Source organism: Polyodon spathula, chromosome 3 (assembly GCF_017654505.1).
Source record: "Polyodon spathula isolate WHYD16114869_AA chromosome 3, ASM1765450v1, whole genome shotgun sequence".
In the NCBI taxonomy this organism is placed as follows: Eukaryota; Metazoa; Chordata; class Actinopteri; order Acipenseriformes; family Polyodontidae; genus Polyodon; species Polyodon spathula.
This window is the reverse complement of record NC_054536.1, coordinates 59,134,110-59,151,851: the sequence shown is the minus strand read 5'-3', so window position 1 is coordinate 59,151,851 and position 17,742 is coordinate 59,134,110. Positions and strand designations below refer to the sequence as shown.

The 17,742-nt window shown below is 36.1% G+C and overlaps 1 protein-coding gene across 13 annotated transcripts in view; it reads right to left on the bottom strand.

Annotated features, from left to right (window-relative positions):
* The window catches only part of rims2a (regulating synaptic membrane exocytosis 2a), a 275,234-nt gene that overhangs the window by 173,976 nt on the left and 83,516 nt on the right, over window positions 1–17,742 (bottom strand). For 3 of the 13 annotated variants that reach the window (XM_041245614.1, XM_041245613.1, XM_041245615.1), the window contains exon 1: window positions 16,260–16,407. The exons of the other annotated variants lie outside the window; for them this stretch is intronic. In XM_041245614.1, coding sequence (XP_041101548.1) covers window positions 16,260–16,381 — 122 coding nt within the window. In that variant the 5' untranslated portion in view covers window positions 16,382–16,407. Of the gene's footprint in view, window positions 1–16,259; window positions 16,408–17,742 lie in introns of those variants that run through there. 13 annotated transcript variants of the gene reach the window in all.

Genomic DNA, 17,742 nt, shown 5'->3' with positions numbered 1-17,742 from the left:
CAGGGGACAAATACTTTTTCACAGCACTGCAGATTTTTTAAATAAATAGCAATACAATGTGTGTGTGTCAGAGTGTGTGTGTGTGTGTGTGTGTGTGTGTGTGTATATATATATATATATGTATATATATATATATATATATATATATATATATATAATGAAATACATTAATTCAGGGGTTATTTTACTAGGCAGACCTTTAAGACTATGCTGTGACACAGATTCATTTTTAGTCCTGTTTATGGCCTCTTCGCAACTGTCTTTTTAGATAAATATGGCGCAGGCAAATCATTCACTGGAATTTCTTAACTAATCAAATTGGTATGGGTGTGAAATATTACATTTATCATCACTATGTCATTTTCTGTTTCACTCACTGCACTCATGTGACTTTTTAAAATGCCCTCATTTAGCTAGATGTACAGCTGGTAAACCAGAGTGTAGTTGTTACCCTGTCCCTCCTGCAACACTCTGAATGTAACAAAATACACCAGAAAAAAAAAATAGAAAAAAATGTGGCATTTCTTATATCCACCAGGGGGAGCATGCCACCCGAAAGGATATCAATGTCATCAGTTGTAGCTGCACATTCACTGAGCCACCAGACTGAGCCCAGCACTGCATTGAAAATAAGTGCTTCCTGTGATTTCTATCTTGCCACATATTTGTTTGATTTCCAAGAAAAAGGTTCCTAAATTAATACCAGAACATTCCTCACTTTTTTTTTTTTTTTTCCCCTGGCAATGCACAAACAGCTACTTATTTCCTACAAACAGCATGTACAGGGTTTTTGAATGTGCCTAACAAGCATATTTTATGCAACACAGCAACTGTGGATTAGACTGCTCTCAAAACGTCTACATAGAACTAAATAGAATAGAAGGAGTCCCTGGTTTTTCACGTTTGGCCTGGATCAAGAAGAAAAACAGCAATAAACAATACACAATGCCCCCCATCAGAACACTTTAAGTTCACTTATATACATTCAGCTGTGTTTAAAAGCATAGGTCATTAATGTACTAACACATTTAGGCAAAGGGCTAGTACAAAATGCCTCATGCTGGGAAGTAATAACTGAGATAACACTTGCAGGGACAAACAGTGAAGAAATGCAAGTTTGGGCCTGCCTCCCCCAACCTAGCTCTGTGGAACAACAGAAATCTGACCCCCTAACTGCAGGTAAGACTTAAACCTTTCATCAAGTGATTAACTTTTTCATCTAAGAGCTATTTTAAGACCTGTTCCTCTAAGCTTGTCCCAGGGGTCTAGCTAAAGCCACATGGCGCTTCGGTTGCACATGCTCCCAGAGAACCTAGTATCAAATAAATAACTTTCTGACAGAGCTACAGTATTTATAAAGGGATATGGCTTATGGTTCTGCTATAGTTTTCAGGGAATGGTCTTTGCATGCAACTGGAGTAACATAAGTATTACTGTCTGGTACTTGAGGAAGTGTTACTAATTGAACAAGGGGAATAATTCAGTCTAAAATAAAAAATAATGCTTCTTTATTATTATACACCTACAATTATTTTACTATATATTTCATTACTGTATAAATACTAAAGCTCCCCTTTTCATAAATGTACATGAGCAACACTTTAATATACCATAGTGCTATATAAAAGCATCACTGAGCTTGAATTAACAGTTATAGTCAAAACCAGCTATTCACCTATCACAATACTTCTGTTGTAGTGCGAAAACGTAAAAATGTCACAGCTCTGCAATCCTGTTTTTTTTACCATTGTATTGGCTGCACTTCATTGGTACTTCAACTAGGTGGCAAAAGACAGCAGTGACTGAATCACCAAAAAACATTTTCTGTCCTTCAGCGTACCCTTACGAAAACAAGATTTTGATCCATTACCGCATTGTGGCAAATCACAGGCTTTATTCCAAAGCACAGGGGCAGGTTATTTTGTTCAATTATTCAATTTTGGCTCATTTAACTGGCAAACATTTTTGTACATCCTGTGTTGCTCGCCATGACAACAGAACGAATGTATAGTTGTATGCAAAAATTTGGGCACCCCTGGAAAAAAATGTATGTTACAATGAATCTTTCAGTGAACAGAAGTTGACCTAACCTCTACATGGTACAAAGTTAAACATGACACCTTTCTGCTAATTTTAATACAGGATTACTATTTATTTGCATTTATTATAGATTCAAAATAATAAACAAAAGTGAACAGGGTACATGCAAAAGTTTGGGCACCCTGTCACTTAGTACTTGGTAACACTTCCTTTGGCAGATATAACTGCTTCCAAACGTTTCCTGTAGCCAGCTAAGAGTCTTTCTATTCTTGCCTTTGGAAATTTTTCCCACTCTTCCTTGCAGAACTCTTCCAGCTCAGAAAGATTCTTAGGTCTCCTTGCATGCACTGCATGTTTGAGTTCTCCCCACAGATTTTCAATAATATTAAATTCTTGGGACTGTGACGGCCATTCCAAAACCTTTCTCCTTCTTTCCTGTAAATATTTAATGGTTGATTTTAAGGTATGTTTTGGATCATAGTCTTGCTGAAATATCCAATCTCTTTTCAGCTTCAGTGTCCTGACCGACTTTAGGACATTAGCTTCTAGGATTTGTTGATATTTAGTTGAATCCATTCTTCCTTCCACCTGCACAATAATTCCAGTTCCACTGGCTACCACACAACCCCAAAGCATAATAGAGCCACCCCCGTGCTTAACAGTTGGCAAGGTGTTCTTTTCTTGAAATGTTTCACCCTTTTTTCTCCAAACGTACCTTCTTTGGTTGTGGTCAAACAGTTCAATTTTCGTTTCATCAGCCCAAAGCACATTGTTCCAAAAAGCTTCAGGCTTGTCATGGTTTTCTTTTGCATGCTTTAGACGCTGACTTTTGTGATGAGGTCGTAGAAAAGGCTTCCTTCTGACAACTCTCCCATGCAGATCCTTGTTGTGTAAGGTACGCTGTACTGTGGACTTGTGAACAACTACTACAGTGCCAGCTAAACTGTTCTGAGGGTCCTTTGCAGTGACCTGTGGGTTCTGTTGTGCAGATCTGACCAGTTTTCGGGCAAGTCTCTGTCATATTTTTCTTGGTCTTCCAGATCTTGCCTTGACTTTAACCGTTCCATTTAACTTCAATTTCTTGACAATGTTTCTGACAGCTGAAATTGCTAACTGGAAGCATTGAGAGAGTTTTTTATAGCCTTCCCCTGTTTTGTGAAAGTCAATTATCTTCATTTTCAAGTCCTCAGACGTCTGCTTAGAGGAGCACATGGTTGCTGAAACCAGGTAGAACAACCATCACAGTCTGACAGATTAGAAGGTATGAAGCTACTTCAGAATAATAGTTCAACACTGGAATTTACTTCACCTGACTAACTGAAGCCCTAATGAGTGAATTAACCTTTCCTTAGCAATCATCTTTTTAAGAAGTAATTAAGAATGGTCCAAAAGTGTGCCCAAACTTTTGCACGTGCCATGTTCACTTTTGTTTATTATTTTGAATCTGTAATAAATGCAAATAAATGGTAATCCTTTATTAAAATTTGCAGAAAGGTGTCATGCTTAACTTTGTACCATGTAGAGGTCAGGTCAACTTCTGTTCACTGAAAGACTCGATGTAACATACATTTTTTTCCAGGGGTTCCCAAATTTTTGCATACAACTGTAGTTGTGAACACAGTTCCTAAAAATGGCAAAACAAAATTATTTGTTGAATTGTTTCGAAAGACCAAGAACACAACTATCAGAACAGCGCATAACACAACCGGATGAATCACCAGCAACGTCGGAAGAAACCAGTAACTGCTTTGGATCCACAGGCCAGTTTTGAATTCGGTAAGGAAACGCTCGACTGTCCTTTGGATTTATCCCGAATAAATGAATCGCCTACACAGCCAAAATTGCAGGCATTTCCTTTTAGTTTAATCTGTGGCAACTCACAAAGTTTTTCCTCACACTGGTATGAGAAGTATCACAGGATGGAGTACAGTATAGCCAGAAATGCAAATTTCTGTAAAATATGCAGGCATTTTTCTGATTCCCACACTGGAGAAACTTTCATTAAAAATGGCTTTAAATATTGGAAGCATTTCAATCAGCTGTTCAAAACACGAAGCAAGCAAGGCACACTCCATTGCACTGACAAAATCTGAGGGTTACAGACAGAGTCACCCACCTCGGGGTCGGGGAAACATTTTAAATCCATTAAATCGGGATTCCATGAATGCTTCTTTAATTGTGAGGAATCGTGAACACATTAAAGTTGTGATACCATTCTGATGTTTTGCGCAAAGCAGGAAATTCCACTAGGGGGGCAGAGAGGACAGACTGCTCTAAATAAAGGATATTTCTTGGAGCTATTTAAACTTCTAAGTAAATATGATAGTAAAATACAAACTCGTCTTAAAAAACTCTCCAAGAATGCAACGCTCATGCGCGTAAATATTCAGAATGAGCTACTAGAAGCTGTTGCTTTACTACTGCTACGTAAAATCAAATGTGAATTACATGAAGCTCCAAATACATACTATGCAATTCTTGGTGATGAATTTAAAGATCTGTCAAAGCGAGCTTGTTGCAGTGTGCATCAGATACATACACAATGGTGCAATAAACAAAGAGCTGTAGAATTTGTTGATACAGGTGACATGACTGCAAATGGATTTTCTGAAAAAATTATGAATGTACTGGAAGTGCTTGAATAAGACCCTACCGGCATTCTCGGTTTTTGGAAATACAGAAACAGTTGCATCCTAATCGACAATGCCTTGACCTTGAACGGTCAACTGACACTAGATTTCTAGCAGTTACATTTATAAAAAATATTTGAAATAAGTGATTCTGCAACAAAGGGATTACAGAGAGCGCCACTTTATCAATCGCTGATTATATAGATCTGACAGAATGTCTGAAACAAAGTTTTGCACAATTAAGGGACAATGCACTGAATGACTTTGACAAAGTTTTCAAGTTAACCGAAGAACTCCTGCACAAACATGAAACTGAAAATTGGGATGTTCCATCAACTGTGGGTAAATCATCCATCGTCACAGCAATGCCGACTTGAAACATTTGTGAAATGAGATTTTAGACAGACAGATTTCTGAACTTAACAATCGTTTTCAGGAAGATGCCTATGGTATGATGAAAGCTGCTGCATATAGAACATTTCAACTTTTACATAAACTCTAGATCGCCTTCATTTATAAAACAACGTAACTGTGTTAATGAAGTTTGTCTAAAACTTATTACGTAGTCTATTTAGAAATATCTGACGTACCTATATTCATGCACTAACTTCGGACAAGTCTAAAAGAGGAGACTACCAACACATTGAGTTTTATTCGATTAAACTCTTCTTAAATGTTGAAAAAATTGTCTAATGTTGCTTATGTTATCTTAATTTTACTTTCTGAAGTTTAAATGTTGTGTGTCAATTTCAATCAGTGTTCAATCTATGTTAACTTTTCTCAGAACATTATGATTGCTTTTCTCTCAGCCTGGTGGTATGGTATAACCCTTACAAAACGTACAATAATTATATGTTATCAAGGTAAAAACAGCTGAGTTTCCCCGAAATATGCCGAGTAGACTACCACCACTTACAAACCATTGTTCTTACAAATAATAATAATAATAATAATAATAATAATAATAATAGTAATAATAATAATAATTGTGGGTTTCATAAACATACACACTACAATAAGTACTAAAGCTTTTCACATTAAGGGCAGTTAACAAGGTTATTAAATTTGGCTCTGGTATACAAACAGTGCTTTCATTTTGGAAATCAGTGCTATTGCCAGCTACAAACGGTATCACATAAGTTAACTTCAATAGCTGGGGGAACTGTACAGAATGTATCATACTAATTAGCATTGCCAATCCGCTGACAGGGGGGCATGTCCCTCGCATTCCTGATACCAGGAATGATATTTTCCCTTGCTGGAGGTTCAAAGCGGTAAGGAATCAGGCCACCAGTCACTTCTTCCCCACAATTTATTTTATTTTAACTCGCTCTCGCTGTATAGAGATTGTTTAAATTGTCGGAGAGATCTATTAATTAGTTCTTTCACACTTTGAAGCCATTGTGTGTGTGTGTGTGTGTGTGTGTGTGTATATATATATATATATATATATATATATATATATATATATATATATATATATATAGCTCAAAGAGCCAGCTGCCCAACGTTTCGATATGTTGTACGTATCTTTCACATTAGAGGTATTTATAGGTGTTTGACGGCATGACAACTACTTGTTATTGTTTATATTCAAATCCATGATTTATTCTTACATGATGTAATGGTGTTCTATATGTGACATCACTTTTACTTATATCTTTAAATCTATATTAATTCTAATTAACATTATTTTATATAAACTTATATTTATATTATCATGCAATGCTGGCTCTGAGGATCAGCCTTGATATGGTCTCCCCAGCACATCAGCACCCACAACTTTTGAATTAATTTTGTTTATTTAATTATTTTTAACTTTTATATATTTATTGGAATTAAATTGGATTTTTTTTTTCTATGTGAGATATAGACTTTAAGGCTACACAGGATAAATATACGTTGCTCTTTGGTCTTAGGAGACCACCATAATTTGCAGTACATATTTGAAAAGCATATCATTTGATAAAATGGATTTCATGTTTTTTCTGCTTCTTTTCATTTTCCCAGTTTCTTTTCGTAAGTCGTCATCTTTAGTACATATACTTTTACAATATGTATAAATATCAAGTACAGATATATGAATAAAGTTCCACGAATACAATGTGTAGGCTATCAGTTTTTATTTTATTTTATTACAAATGATAATGGTACGAAGAACTATTGTCATTATACCCCCGTCTGTGTCTCGAGACAGAAACTCGGGCGCGAATCGGGTGATTGAATTTAACAAAAATATTTTAATATTTTACCTCAGGCAACTTGCGTCACATTAATACAGTAACTGTTACATATCAATAAAACCATTATTGTATAATAAACATTATTTGTGTATTTATTCAATTATCTCGTTGTTTACAGTTTAATCAGATTATTTTCAATATTTTACCTCAGACAATTTTCGATAACACTAGCGTCTGTCACCGTTGCCGCGCGCGCGCACACACACACACACACACACACACATATATGATTGGACTAAGTGAATGTTACATACCGTAAATTAGTACCAGTTATAAACTATATGGTGTTACAATAAGTATTATTAAAGAAAAACAAAACGTTTAAACACAAATTAACAATTCATAAAACAGGATATTTTATATTGTTTGATAACAATAAACAACAATATACATATATATATATATATATATATATATATATATATATATATATATATATATATATATATGTGTGTGTGTGTGTGTGTGTGTGTGTATACACACACGCACACACTTGCTCTCGGTTTGTATTGTCGCTTGTTTGATATGTCGCAAGATCCTTTTATCACGTCTGCTTGATGATATTAAATGTCTGCGGACGAGCTGAAACAAAGGATAGCGCAGGGTTTATATCATATAGTGGATAATAGTTCGGCAGGTAAATCAGACGTGGGGAATTATTTTAGAATCATAGCGAATGAAAATACTGAACCTGTAACTGGATTCCTTGTGTATTCTTTTGTGTATGACAGCCACAAAACGGTTACATATTTTACAACCGGTGGAACAAAAGGATCAGACAGGTATGTTATAGTAGATATAGTTAATATATACCAATGTTAAAATATATCCAGACCATTAGAGAAAGGTACCACGTTGCATATCCTATTAAACTCAATTTGTGGAGAATAGTAGATACATCTGTTTGTGAATGTGAGGGCGTGAGAGTTTGTCGAAGCTGGCAGTAGGTAGTCTCGGGTTTGGGTCGGGTTGCAGGTTTTAATAAAGCGGGTCTGGTCTCTGTTAACAAGACGCTGCTGCAGCGGGGTTGCTGGTTCGGGCCGGGTCCAGTGGGTCTAGGTCCGAAGCGACCTACGCAGGACTCTGGTAGGCTGTACAAAAAGTGCTTACAAGTATAAATATCCGACAAAACACTCACCGTTTTTTAAGTGCACAGGAGATAATCAGTCCGGCAAGAATCTGAAATGATCTGCAGCATCCTTAAATTATACTATTAGTGTAATTATGCATATATACTACCGGTAGAATACTTGTACATTTCCAACTATAATTATTCACTACTTTATCAAACTAGTATGCCGACCTGTTAAATTTGTACTTGTTGATATATACATGAAAGGTAGAAAAGTGAAAACTAAGCGCGTTGAACTTAATAATGCACTTTAGTCCATCGATAACGGAAAGCACAACAGTTTATAATACAAATAAATAAACTACAGTAGAGCCTGTCATATCCGTCTGAATTTCTTCCAGGGGTCCATATTTATTTATTTATTTTTTTATTTTTAATCTGGAACTGAATCAATTCTGCCTTGCTAAGAGCTGAATTTTAAACCCATAATAAAATATGCATTGATTAGTTTCCACAAGTACCTTTCAGCATGTGCAAGTCACACAGATCCATCAGTTAATGGCATCTTATCTTACGGTACCTGGAAGAATATGAAAGGATCTACTGTAAAGCCTAATCATATGCATAATTTATATATAATGTATATTTATTTAAATGTAATTTATATTAATATAATTTATATAAATGTAATTTATATTTATAAACAGCTTATAAGTCCTTATGGGGACAAGATAGGATCATGGTTACTATTGAACATGTATAGGATCCCATTGGTTCTCTATAAGACCAATGTTTTTTTCAGTTGACCTATGACATTCCTAGTCCAAGATAATGGACATTTGTCTAATTAAAAAATAACCACTAAGACTTGACAGCTCATAACTCCTGAAAGAGGGTAGATAGGCTGATAATTTGTATTTTAGACTTATAGGAACCATTGCATGTGCTATAAAAGTATATCGTTGTTGTTTAATTTGACCTTTGACCTTTCATTACTGGTCAAACTGGACAAGTAAACGCTATAATAGCTAAAATCTCCTTAAATAATGCAGATAGACTCATATTTACTATTGAACACATACAGGAAACCAAGTAAGAGCTTTCTAAAAATGTTTTGTACTTTGACCTCTGGTTCAAGGTCAAACGGACAAGTTACTGTTAGACAGCTTATAATTCCTTTAAAAAACTAGATTATGGCTTTGAATTTACTTGTACTACAATTTTAAAGTGACCAGTTGAATAGGCAAATAACATCAATGCTCTCGTTTTACAACGCAAATGAAGTTTCCCCATATTATTTGATGATATTTGCTTTGTGGTAATATGTTTTTTTAAAAGTCTAAATATACAAGACTTGTCAAGCCTTCTTGCCTCAATTTCCCCCATCATCTTTCTTCTTTGTGGAATATATTAGGTACAATTACAAAAATAACTGTCCATTGATTATGTTGTGCTGCACTGGTCACAATCTCCACTGTCAAGCTTGCCTATGCTATTAAGGAATTTGTTAATGTCGCAATGTCCTATTCTTCTTGTCCTATCTTCTTTTTTTACACCTACTGTTATCTTCTTATCAACCACTGGACAAATGTTAAAACAATGTCCCCCTTTTTCATCACTATTCCACTGTTCTTACCATTTTATCAAAACCTTCCTCTTGACAATAATAAGTAGCTCCATTCTACCCAATGAAATGTTCATGTTTATTGTATCGTGAATCGAGTCACAGAAGTTAAGGTATATTACAAGGTTTTAAAACGACATTTCCCACAATTCTTTTCAACCTCCCGCCGCAGAGTAAGCAGGGGCAGCACATTCAAATTTCAAACTACGCAGAAATACGGCGCACTTAGCTTAAATGTGTTTAAGATACTGACTGTGTCTGTTAAACCAAATACTGTTTTGTTTTTAGACATATTTTTATTTTCATTGGCAGATGCACTCTGGATGCAAGTACTGTGCTGACACTCCTAAAACTATATTAAGCAAGGTTTCGTGTAAATATATAAAGAAAAAAGGCAGTGTATATTTTAGCACTTGTGTAATAAGACTAGGTACAGAACTAAAATGAATGAACATAGAATAGTCATTTTTTTGTAACAATTTAATAGATTTAAAAGCAAACACATTTTTCGTTCTAAATCACACATTCTAAATCACAAATAAATAATCAGCACAAATGCAACAAATGGAATGTACGTTTTGAAAACATTACAATTTCAACTGCAAAGCATTGTGGTTGATGCAGCAAAAAACACTGAAATACTTTAAGAAGGTAACGTTTCAGAGGCTAGTGAAAACATTACCATGATAACGTTTTTGCTTCAAGATCAGGTTGCAACCAATGGCTGATACCTGCAAAACCTGCTGGTAGGCTTAGTACCTACTGCCTCATTAAAATCGGACTGATAAATACTGATAACGTCCATTCAATGGTTGATAACATACCGATTTGGAATGGAATGAAAGGGCAGACTTTACTTGAATCACACAGAAGAGAGATGAAAGCTGGCCCACGATAAAACTACCCAGAGGAGCACTAAAATAATGTGAATCCTATTTAAAACTATACCATACGATTACTCCCTGTAATATAAATATTAAAAATTATTATTATTACAGTACAACTTTGCATATCCGACCACCTGTGGACTGGGGTATAGTTGGATTTGTGAAAATCTATAAAAAAAAATTTAAAAAAGCATTTACACATCCATAAATAGATTAGTGAACAAAAACAACACACAAACTGCTTTAAACATGGGGACATTTTTTGCTTTAAAAGTAAGCAAACGTACACAAAATTAATTAGGCTACAAATACACGGTGTTGCTATGCGTTTTGCTATAAGCCATCTCCACGCAAAGCTTTTTAAAAACAAAAAATACAAAACAAATATTAAATGTATAACCTGCAACTGGTGGCTTCTTTCCTAACTGCAGAACCTAGTCCCTGCCGCCCTGATTCTGCTTTCGTAATATCTCTGTCAAGGTACTTTGCGCTCTTTCTTGATATTGCCAAAGCAGCTTGGTTTGAATTTTGCTTCAGCTATTTTAAACAAATGGCCGGTAAGCATTGCGTTTATGAAGCTTGCTTTGTTTAATTCAAATGCATTTAAAAGCTACAGAAACATGCTGCCAATATCTGCAACCATGCACTCCATCATATATAAACACATTGCACAAAAAAAAGCTTTATCGACTGGTGTATTGAAATTGATGCATACAGCTTGCCTCTTAAATGGGAACGCATCAAAAGGCTGATTGCTGTAACGCTTTCTTTCTGTTTCCATCTCGGAAGCTGCATTTACTGCCAATGCCATCACTCTCGTAGCCCACTTTTAATATTTATTTATTTAGCGAGGCGGTTAATTGATCAGGACGGTTATGTGATGGTCAGATATGCAACGTTCCACAGTATATTAGTTTTCATACTTTTTAAATCACGTGGTGTAGTTTGTAGATGTTTCTCATTGATGTAGTGCCCCTTCCCGGCAGGCTTGTCTTGTGACCATTGTGATTGATTAAAAAAAAAAAAAGTATGAAAATGATAGCACTTTTTAATATAGGCTATAGTGACTGAATTATTATTATTATTATTATTATTATTATTATTATTATTATTATTATTATTATTATTATTGAGTCGATTCACACTGGGGGGAGGGGAATGCATTCTTTGGAGTGGTTGACACCGAAGGAATGGAAGAAGATCCACATCTGTCTACTCTGAAGCAGAAAACATGGAGATTTAGTAGGGGAGCGAGGTTCAAAAATCTGTGATCACTTTTCTGTGCATCAATAAGGCAAGCACTTGCTGTATTTATATTTAAGTGATTAAAAATCTGCATATTTACACTATTCTTTTAGAAATTGGAATTTTCCCAGGGAACTACATATTACCTTGCCGTATTCTACTACTACTCTTAATTATAACTACTTCCTGTATCTTGTATTTGACTTTACTCTTATAGGTATCCATATTCACGTTTTTTGTAATTGCTCTTATTTGAAACCATTGTCATCCATTTATCGTAGGTCTTACTACATGCTCATATAGGCCCCACTGGACTTTACTCGTATAAGCAAATGTTTGTAATATAAGTTAACTGCTCTTATTCAAACCCGCTCTTACATGTAATAATTTACTGTAGTGTCTATTTTTTGCTCTTGTTTGAATTTCATACTTTTGCTACTGATTTTATTATACTTTATAACTGCTTTTATGTGTAATAAGATACTCTGTAATGTGATATTCTGAAATGTGACACTTTACAATGTGATATTTTGTAATGTGATACTTTGTACTGTGATATTTTGTAACAATTGTAAGTCGGTCTGGATAAGGACATCTGTTAATAAATAAATAAATAAATAAATAATGCACGGCAAAGGGTATGTTTCATGGAAATCCGTGATAAAAGCCATATTTTCAATGTTTCTTGTTATCCTGTGCTGTTAATTTGTTCTGTCTCTTACGAGTTTTCAGTGCTGTGGTTCCACTGTGAACCACATTTGCAAGTATCCCCATAGAAAAGAATGTCCTTCTGGTTTCTAGTCAGCCTTTTTTTGCCTCTGGATCCATCATAATTGACACAGTTGGTCCACTCCTGACACTTTAAGCCAGGTCAGGTTTTTTAACTCGCCGCTCGAACCGCAAATTAATTGATTTTATTGAACATGTGATATAAGTGTAAATTGTGCGAGCTGTCGCTAAAGGAATGTAATTATTTTGCTAACTGTCACTGAAAGCACACAGCTGTCAGGAGCAGGAATTACTTCCTGTGAGGATCGTTTCCATCAATCAGACCTGTACAGCTTGCTGATTTGCTGTGTGATCGAGTCTGGCCTGTGCTAAGCAGAAGTAAGTATAGCATTCATAGAAGCTTAACCCCAAGGTTAAATGAGAAAGAGTGAGGGTGAGTGCATGATTTTCTATAATGACGGAATTGCACTACGTTAGTACATATTGTTCACCATATAACATTTCAAGCAATATGATTTTAATACATATTATGATGCTCTCCGGATAGAACTGCCACCACAATGAAAAAACTGAACGCGGTTACTGAAGCAGCTCATGCAATTTACACTCGTTATATGTTCAATAAAATCAAATAATTTGCGTTAGAGAGGCAAGTTAAAAAACCTGACCTGGCTGGTGTCCGTAAATTCTGGAGCCAGTTGGCAACCCTGTGTAACGGTTTTATTACAGATAAATATGTGCCGACAATTTAGTTTCTTTTGATATTTTCATATAAAATGTTTTACAAATGTTTCGAGAAAATGTTTGTGAAACTGTTTTTGTGTCATCTGATTCGGTATGCTACAAATATAATTCTGGAAGCAATACATTTCATACTTTTTTAATGGGTCCATACTAGTTGTGTGTCACCAGCAAATCTAATTTCATACAATGTTAAACTAATAAATGAGGGCTCCCGAGTGGCGCATCCGGTAAAGGAACTCCACGTGGAGTGCAGGTTGCACCCCATAACCTGGACCTCGCCGGTTTGAGTCCAGGCTATTCCATTGCCAACTGTGGACGGGAGTTTACAGGGAGTGGCACACAATTGGCCGTGCACCAGAGACCCCTGTAGTCTGGCCAGGCACCTGCGGGCTTGCCTGTAAGCTACCCGGAGCTGTATTGCCTGCATGGTGATTCTGCAGTGTGGGTAAAAGCAGTCGGCTGACAGCTCACACTTCAGAGGACAGCGTGTGTTCGTCAGCACAGGGTGGTAGCGGTGAGCCAAGCTTAAATAATAATTGGATATCCTAAATTGGGAGAAAATAATAAATAATTGGTGACTACTAAATTAAAAAAAAAAAAAAAAAAAAACTTGATAAACAATATAATAAATACCATATAATTAATTCATGTACTTACTAGTAGTCTTGGATTTTAATTCTTATTGTACGTTGTCGACTTTTATCACCCTTGGGAAATGCGTTGTTACCAAGAAGCCCATTCATTACTTCTCAGTCTAAACGTACACACAGCTGCATGCTAAGGGAAAATAAATGACGAACATGTATTTACATCTAGGCCTATATACAAACAAAAAATGAAACATCAGATGAGAAGCGGCTTATGTATTTGCTCTGCTTACTGTTGGTGTGCATACACCTATTAATAACACATTCTGTTTTTTTAACTGTGAGGCAATGTTTTATCTGAATCAATTGTTGTTAAACTCAGGTTAAAAATCCTGGCAGATACTCCATAACTATTTTAATGTGGGCTATAGCAAGCTGCATTTATCCATCTCTTCAGCAAAATCATTGCTTAACTTCTTGATATACTGTAGGCTTCAGGATATTCAATCTGTTTCTGCAATCATACAGTACAGTATGAAAATGACTTGAATTCAATGTAAGCTTTTGATAATTCATGACTGAGCTTCAGCGTGTGACCTGCTGGTGAAGCATTGTATTTCATATAGTGTGTCGTATTTTGTGACAGATAATGCCCTCTAGCGTGCAGAAGATGCAGGACAGGTTAACTAAACTGCATATCAGATTGACTGCCATTTTATCATGGAGAGTACCACGCTGTCGTTCACCATTTTTATAGCTGGTTTGGATACACCTGATGTGGCTTTAAATATCTTGTTTTGTCCACCTGCCTCAGAAAATTCTGGTGACAACTGGTAAAGTAAATCAATCTGCTATTTATCTGCTTGAACAATTGGGCAGTAGAGTACATCTAAATTAATACACATCTGGGCTCAAGCGTTTCTTTAAGGTCATACTTTTTAATATCATACACCACATGATAACCCGTTTTTACTTTAAAACCCAGTCTACACTCTTAAAGCAGAAATAAAGCATTTGGGACTCAAATACCTATCAAACACCTTAACATGACTTGTCAACTGCATTTCAGAACAAGGCACATTACAAAATCCTTGCTGTGCTCCTTATTGAATCTTGCAATAAACCACGGGAAGAGTACTGAGAGCAAACCTTTTGTGGGACAGCTAATGCTTTACACTTCACTGGACTCTAAATTACACTAAATTCATTACAAGAAGTTCAAGGATACGGTTTAGAAAAGTCCTTTCTGCAGCAGAAAAGGTGACATACACCTGTGTCTATTCTCTGTACAAGTCCTGCATAAACATTAGTTGGTGCTTATCTTGGCGAGAGCCGAGTTCAGATCAGCATGAAGTTTTACCATCTACTCTCGTGTAATGGAAATCATAACACTAACACAAAGGTTCAATGGCCAGCAGTTCGATTCCTTTTAACACTGCAAAATCCAAATCATTGCCTCAGATGGTTCATGGTCCAACATAGTTAACAACATTACTCTGGGGTTTGGTTTTAAAACCAGTCCTGAGTTCATTGGAGCTTTCAGCACAGAGCAGTTCTTCCCCCAGCAAACAAGAGGCAAGGGATTGGGAACCTTTAAATATCAGTTTACAGGCATTGAGCGAGAAATAAATAAATAAATACATGTTGGCGTAAATTGGCATTTTCTGATGAACCTAATAAAATATCCTGCATGCAGAAACATTACTTTTCAGGGAAATTTAAGGGGAATTTAAAACGGAACATGCTTTTGAGCAATTCCTAAAAAAAGAATAATATGTACAGCACACAGTGGATACACCCACACAAATCCCCCCCCCCCCCCCCCCCCCCCCCCCCCCCACACACACACACACACACACACACACAATATAACATATCGAGCTCTAAAATTTCGAACCAAATTTGTAAAAATAAAAAGATCCAAAGAAAAAAAATATTTTTGACTTCAAGATTTATACAAGTATGGTCACGATAAAGTAACTCGTTTTTGAGCAAAATTATCAAGAAGGTCAATGTGGTGTGTGTGTGTGTTTGTGTAAGATACACACACACACACACATATATATATAAATACAGATTTAAAACAACAGCAACAAAATATTCTTTTTCAGAAGGATACTAAAAATGCATTCCACCCCCCTTTAACTGCAACACGCTTGGGTTCTGCTACAAAGTAGCAAATTTTCTGATACTGTACGGCACATGCAGCAAGGCACTGAATCACACATCTATACATCTTGCCAATAAAACAGTCTAATTATGTTCAGCATTAATATGGTTCTGAATCCACACACTCCCATCCCCCCTCCCACACAGACATTTTCAAATCTGTTATTAGACTTCATAGAGGCTGGTAGTCAATAAGTGAGACCCCCTTCATCAGGAATACAGCACTGATCTGCCAAGGGGAAACCCTTCAGAAATCACACATCATCATTTTCTCAAAGCCATCACTCACCCGATGTTGCTGAATGCCTGCTCCAGCAGCTCGGTTTGCAAAATATTCTGAGGCGGTGAGAAAGCCCCATTAAAATGAGAGAAAACAGAGCTACAGAACTGACGCAATGTCTCAAACTGCATTTTCCTTTTTTTCCCTTCTCCTTTCTGGCCCCTCCACCACCATCAGCACCACCACCTGTCCTCCAAAACCTTCTGACTTGTGGGTAACATCAAACGTCTAGATGCCAATCAAGTTCCATATTCCTCCTGATCTCGGTAAAAAGTATGCTTTAATGAGCAGCAGATGATAGTTATTTGTTCAGTCATTATGCTTCGAACTTAACCTGGGAAGATTCGCCTGACTGTAGCAGGATTTCTTCAAAAAAAAAAAAAAAAAAGCAATAAGGCAGCTTCACAGGCATCCCTTGCTGACGCGTCAAGGGCTGCTTTTAAACACACTACTCATATTTCTCTGTGCCTATTAAACGCACTCATTCTCACACACACACACGCACCCACACACACGCACGCACACACACACACACACTCACACACAGGGCTAGATGCTTTCGTCAGGAGGTTAGCCACATCTCGCTGCCAACCATCAACTCTCAGAAGTAATAAAGAAGGAGGACAAGGCACCCTAATATCATTACTAGTGTCTGGGAAGAAGAGGAGGCGTGGATGGGTTTCTTCTGAAATGGAATCTAATGGCTTTGACAGAGTATACTCACAAATCACTGGAGCTGTGTGGGAGGACAGAGGGATTGTCTCAGAACACCTAAGGAATCTTTATATGAGGCGCAATATATATTGGACAATTTAACTAGGAATAAAAAGCCAGCTAATTTAAAGCAATAAGTCTTGTAAGGGATGTTTCATAATGTGTATTTAATACCATTTAGGTAATTATTCTTAACATTTTTGCCAATATTATTATTATAAGTATTATTATTATGATTGTATAATGGATTTGATATCATATTATTAAACTATATGTTTAACAGTCTTTGAAACTATATCATATTATTATTATTATTATATTATATTATTAAATAATAATAATAATAATAATAATAAATCATTTATCATTATAATTAAGTATAGAAATATATAGTTACAAACATTAATATTCTGAGATCCATACAATATGTACCACTGTGTAAAGCACTGTTCTTGTGTATACATTTACAGTACATTTGTAAGTGTCTTACAAAGAAACTTGGAAACAAAGTGTTTCGGTGCTAAAATAAAAATAAAAAAACATTACAGTGCACCCAATCAGACTAATCAACCTTGAAATACCCTAATCAACCTTGAAATACCCTAATCAACCTTGAAATACCCTAATCAACCATTGTCTGCAGCAATGTCGGGGCAGCACTAATCCTACAAGCCTGGCTTCCTGTAAAACACTCAAAACCACTGGCCCTCCCTCATCCGCGCTTCATTATTCTGTATGTTCCCCTATTGGGAAAAATAATAGAAGTAAACCTTATATC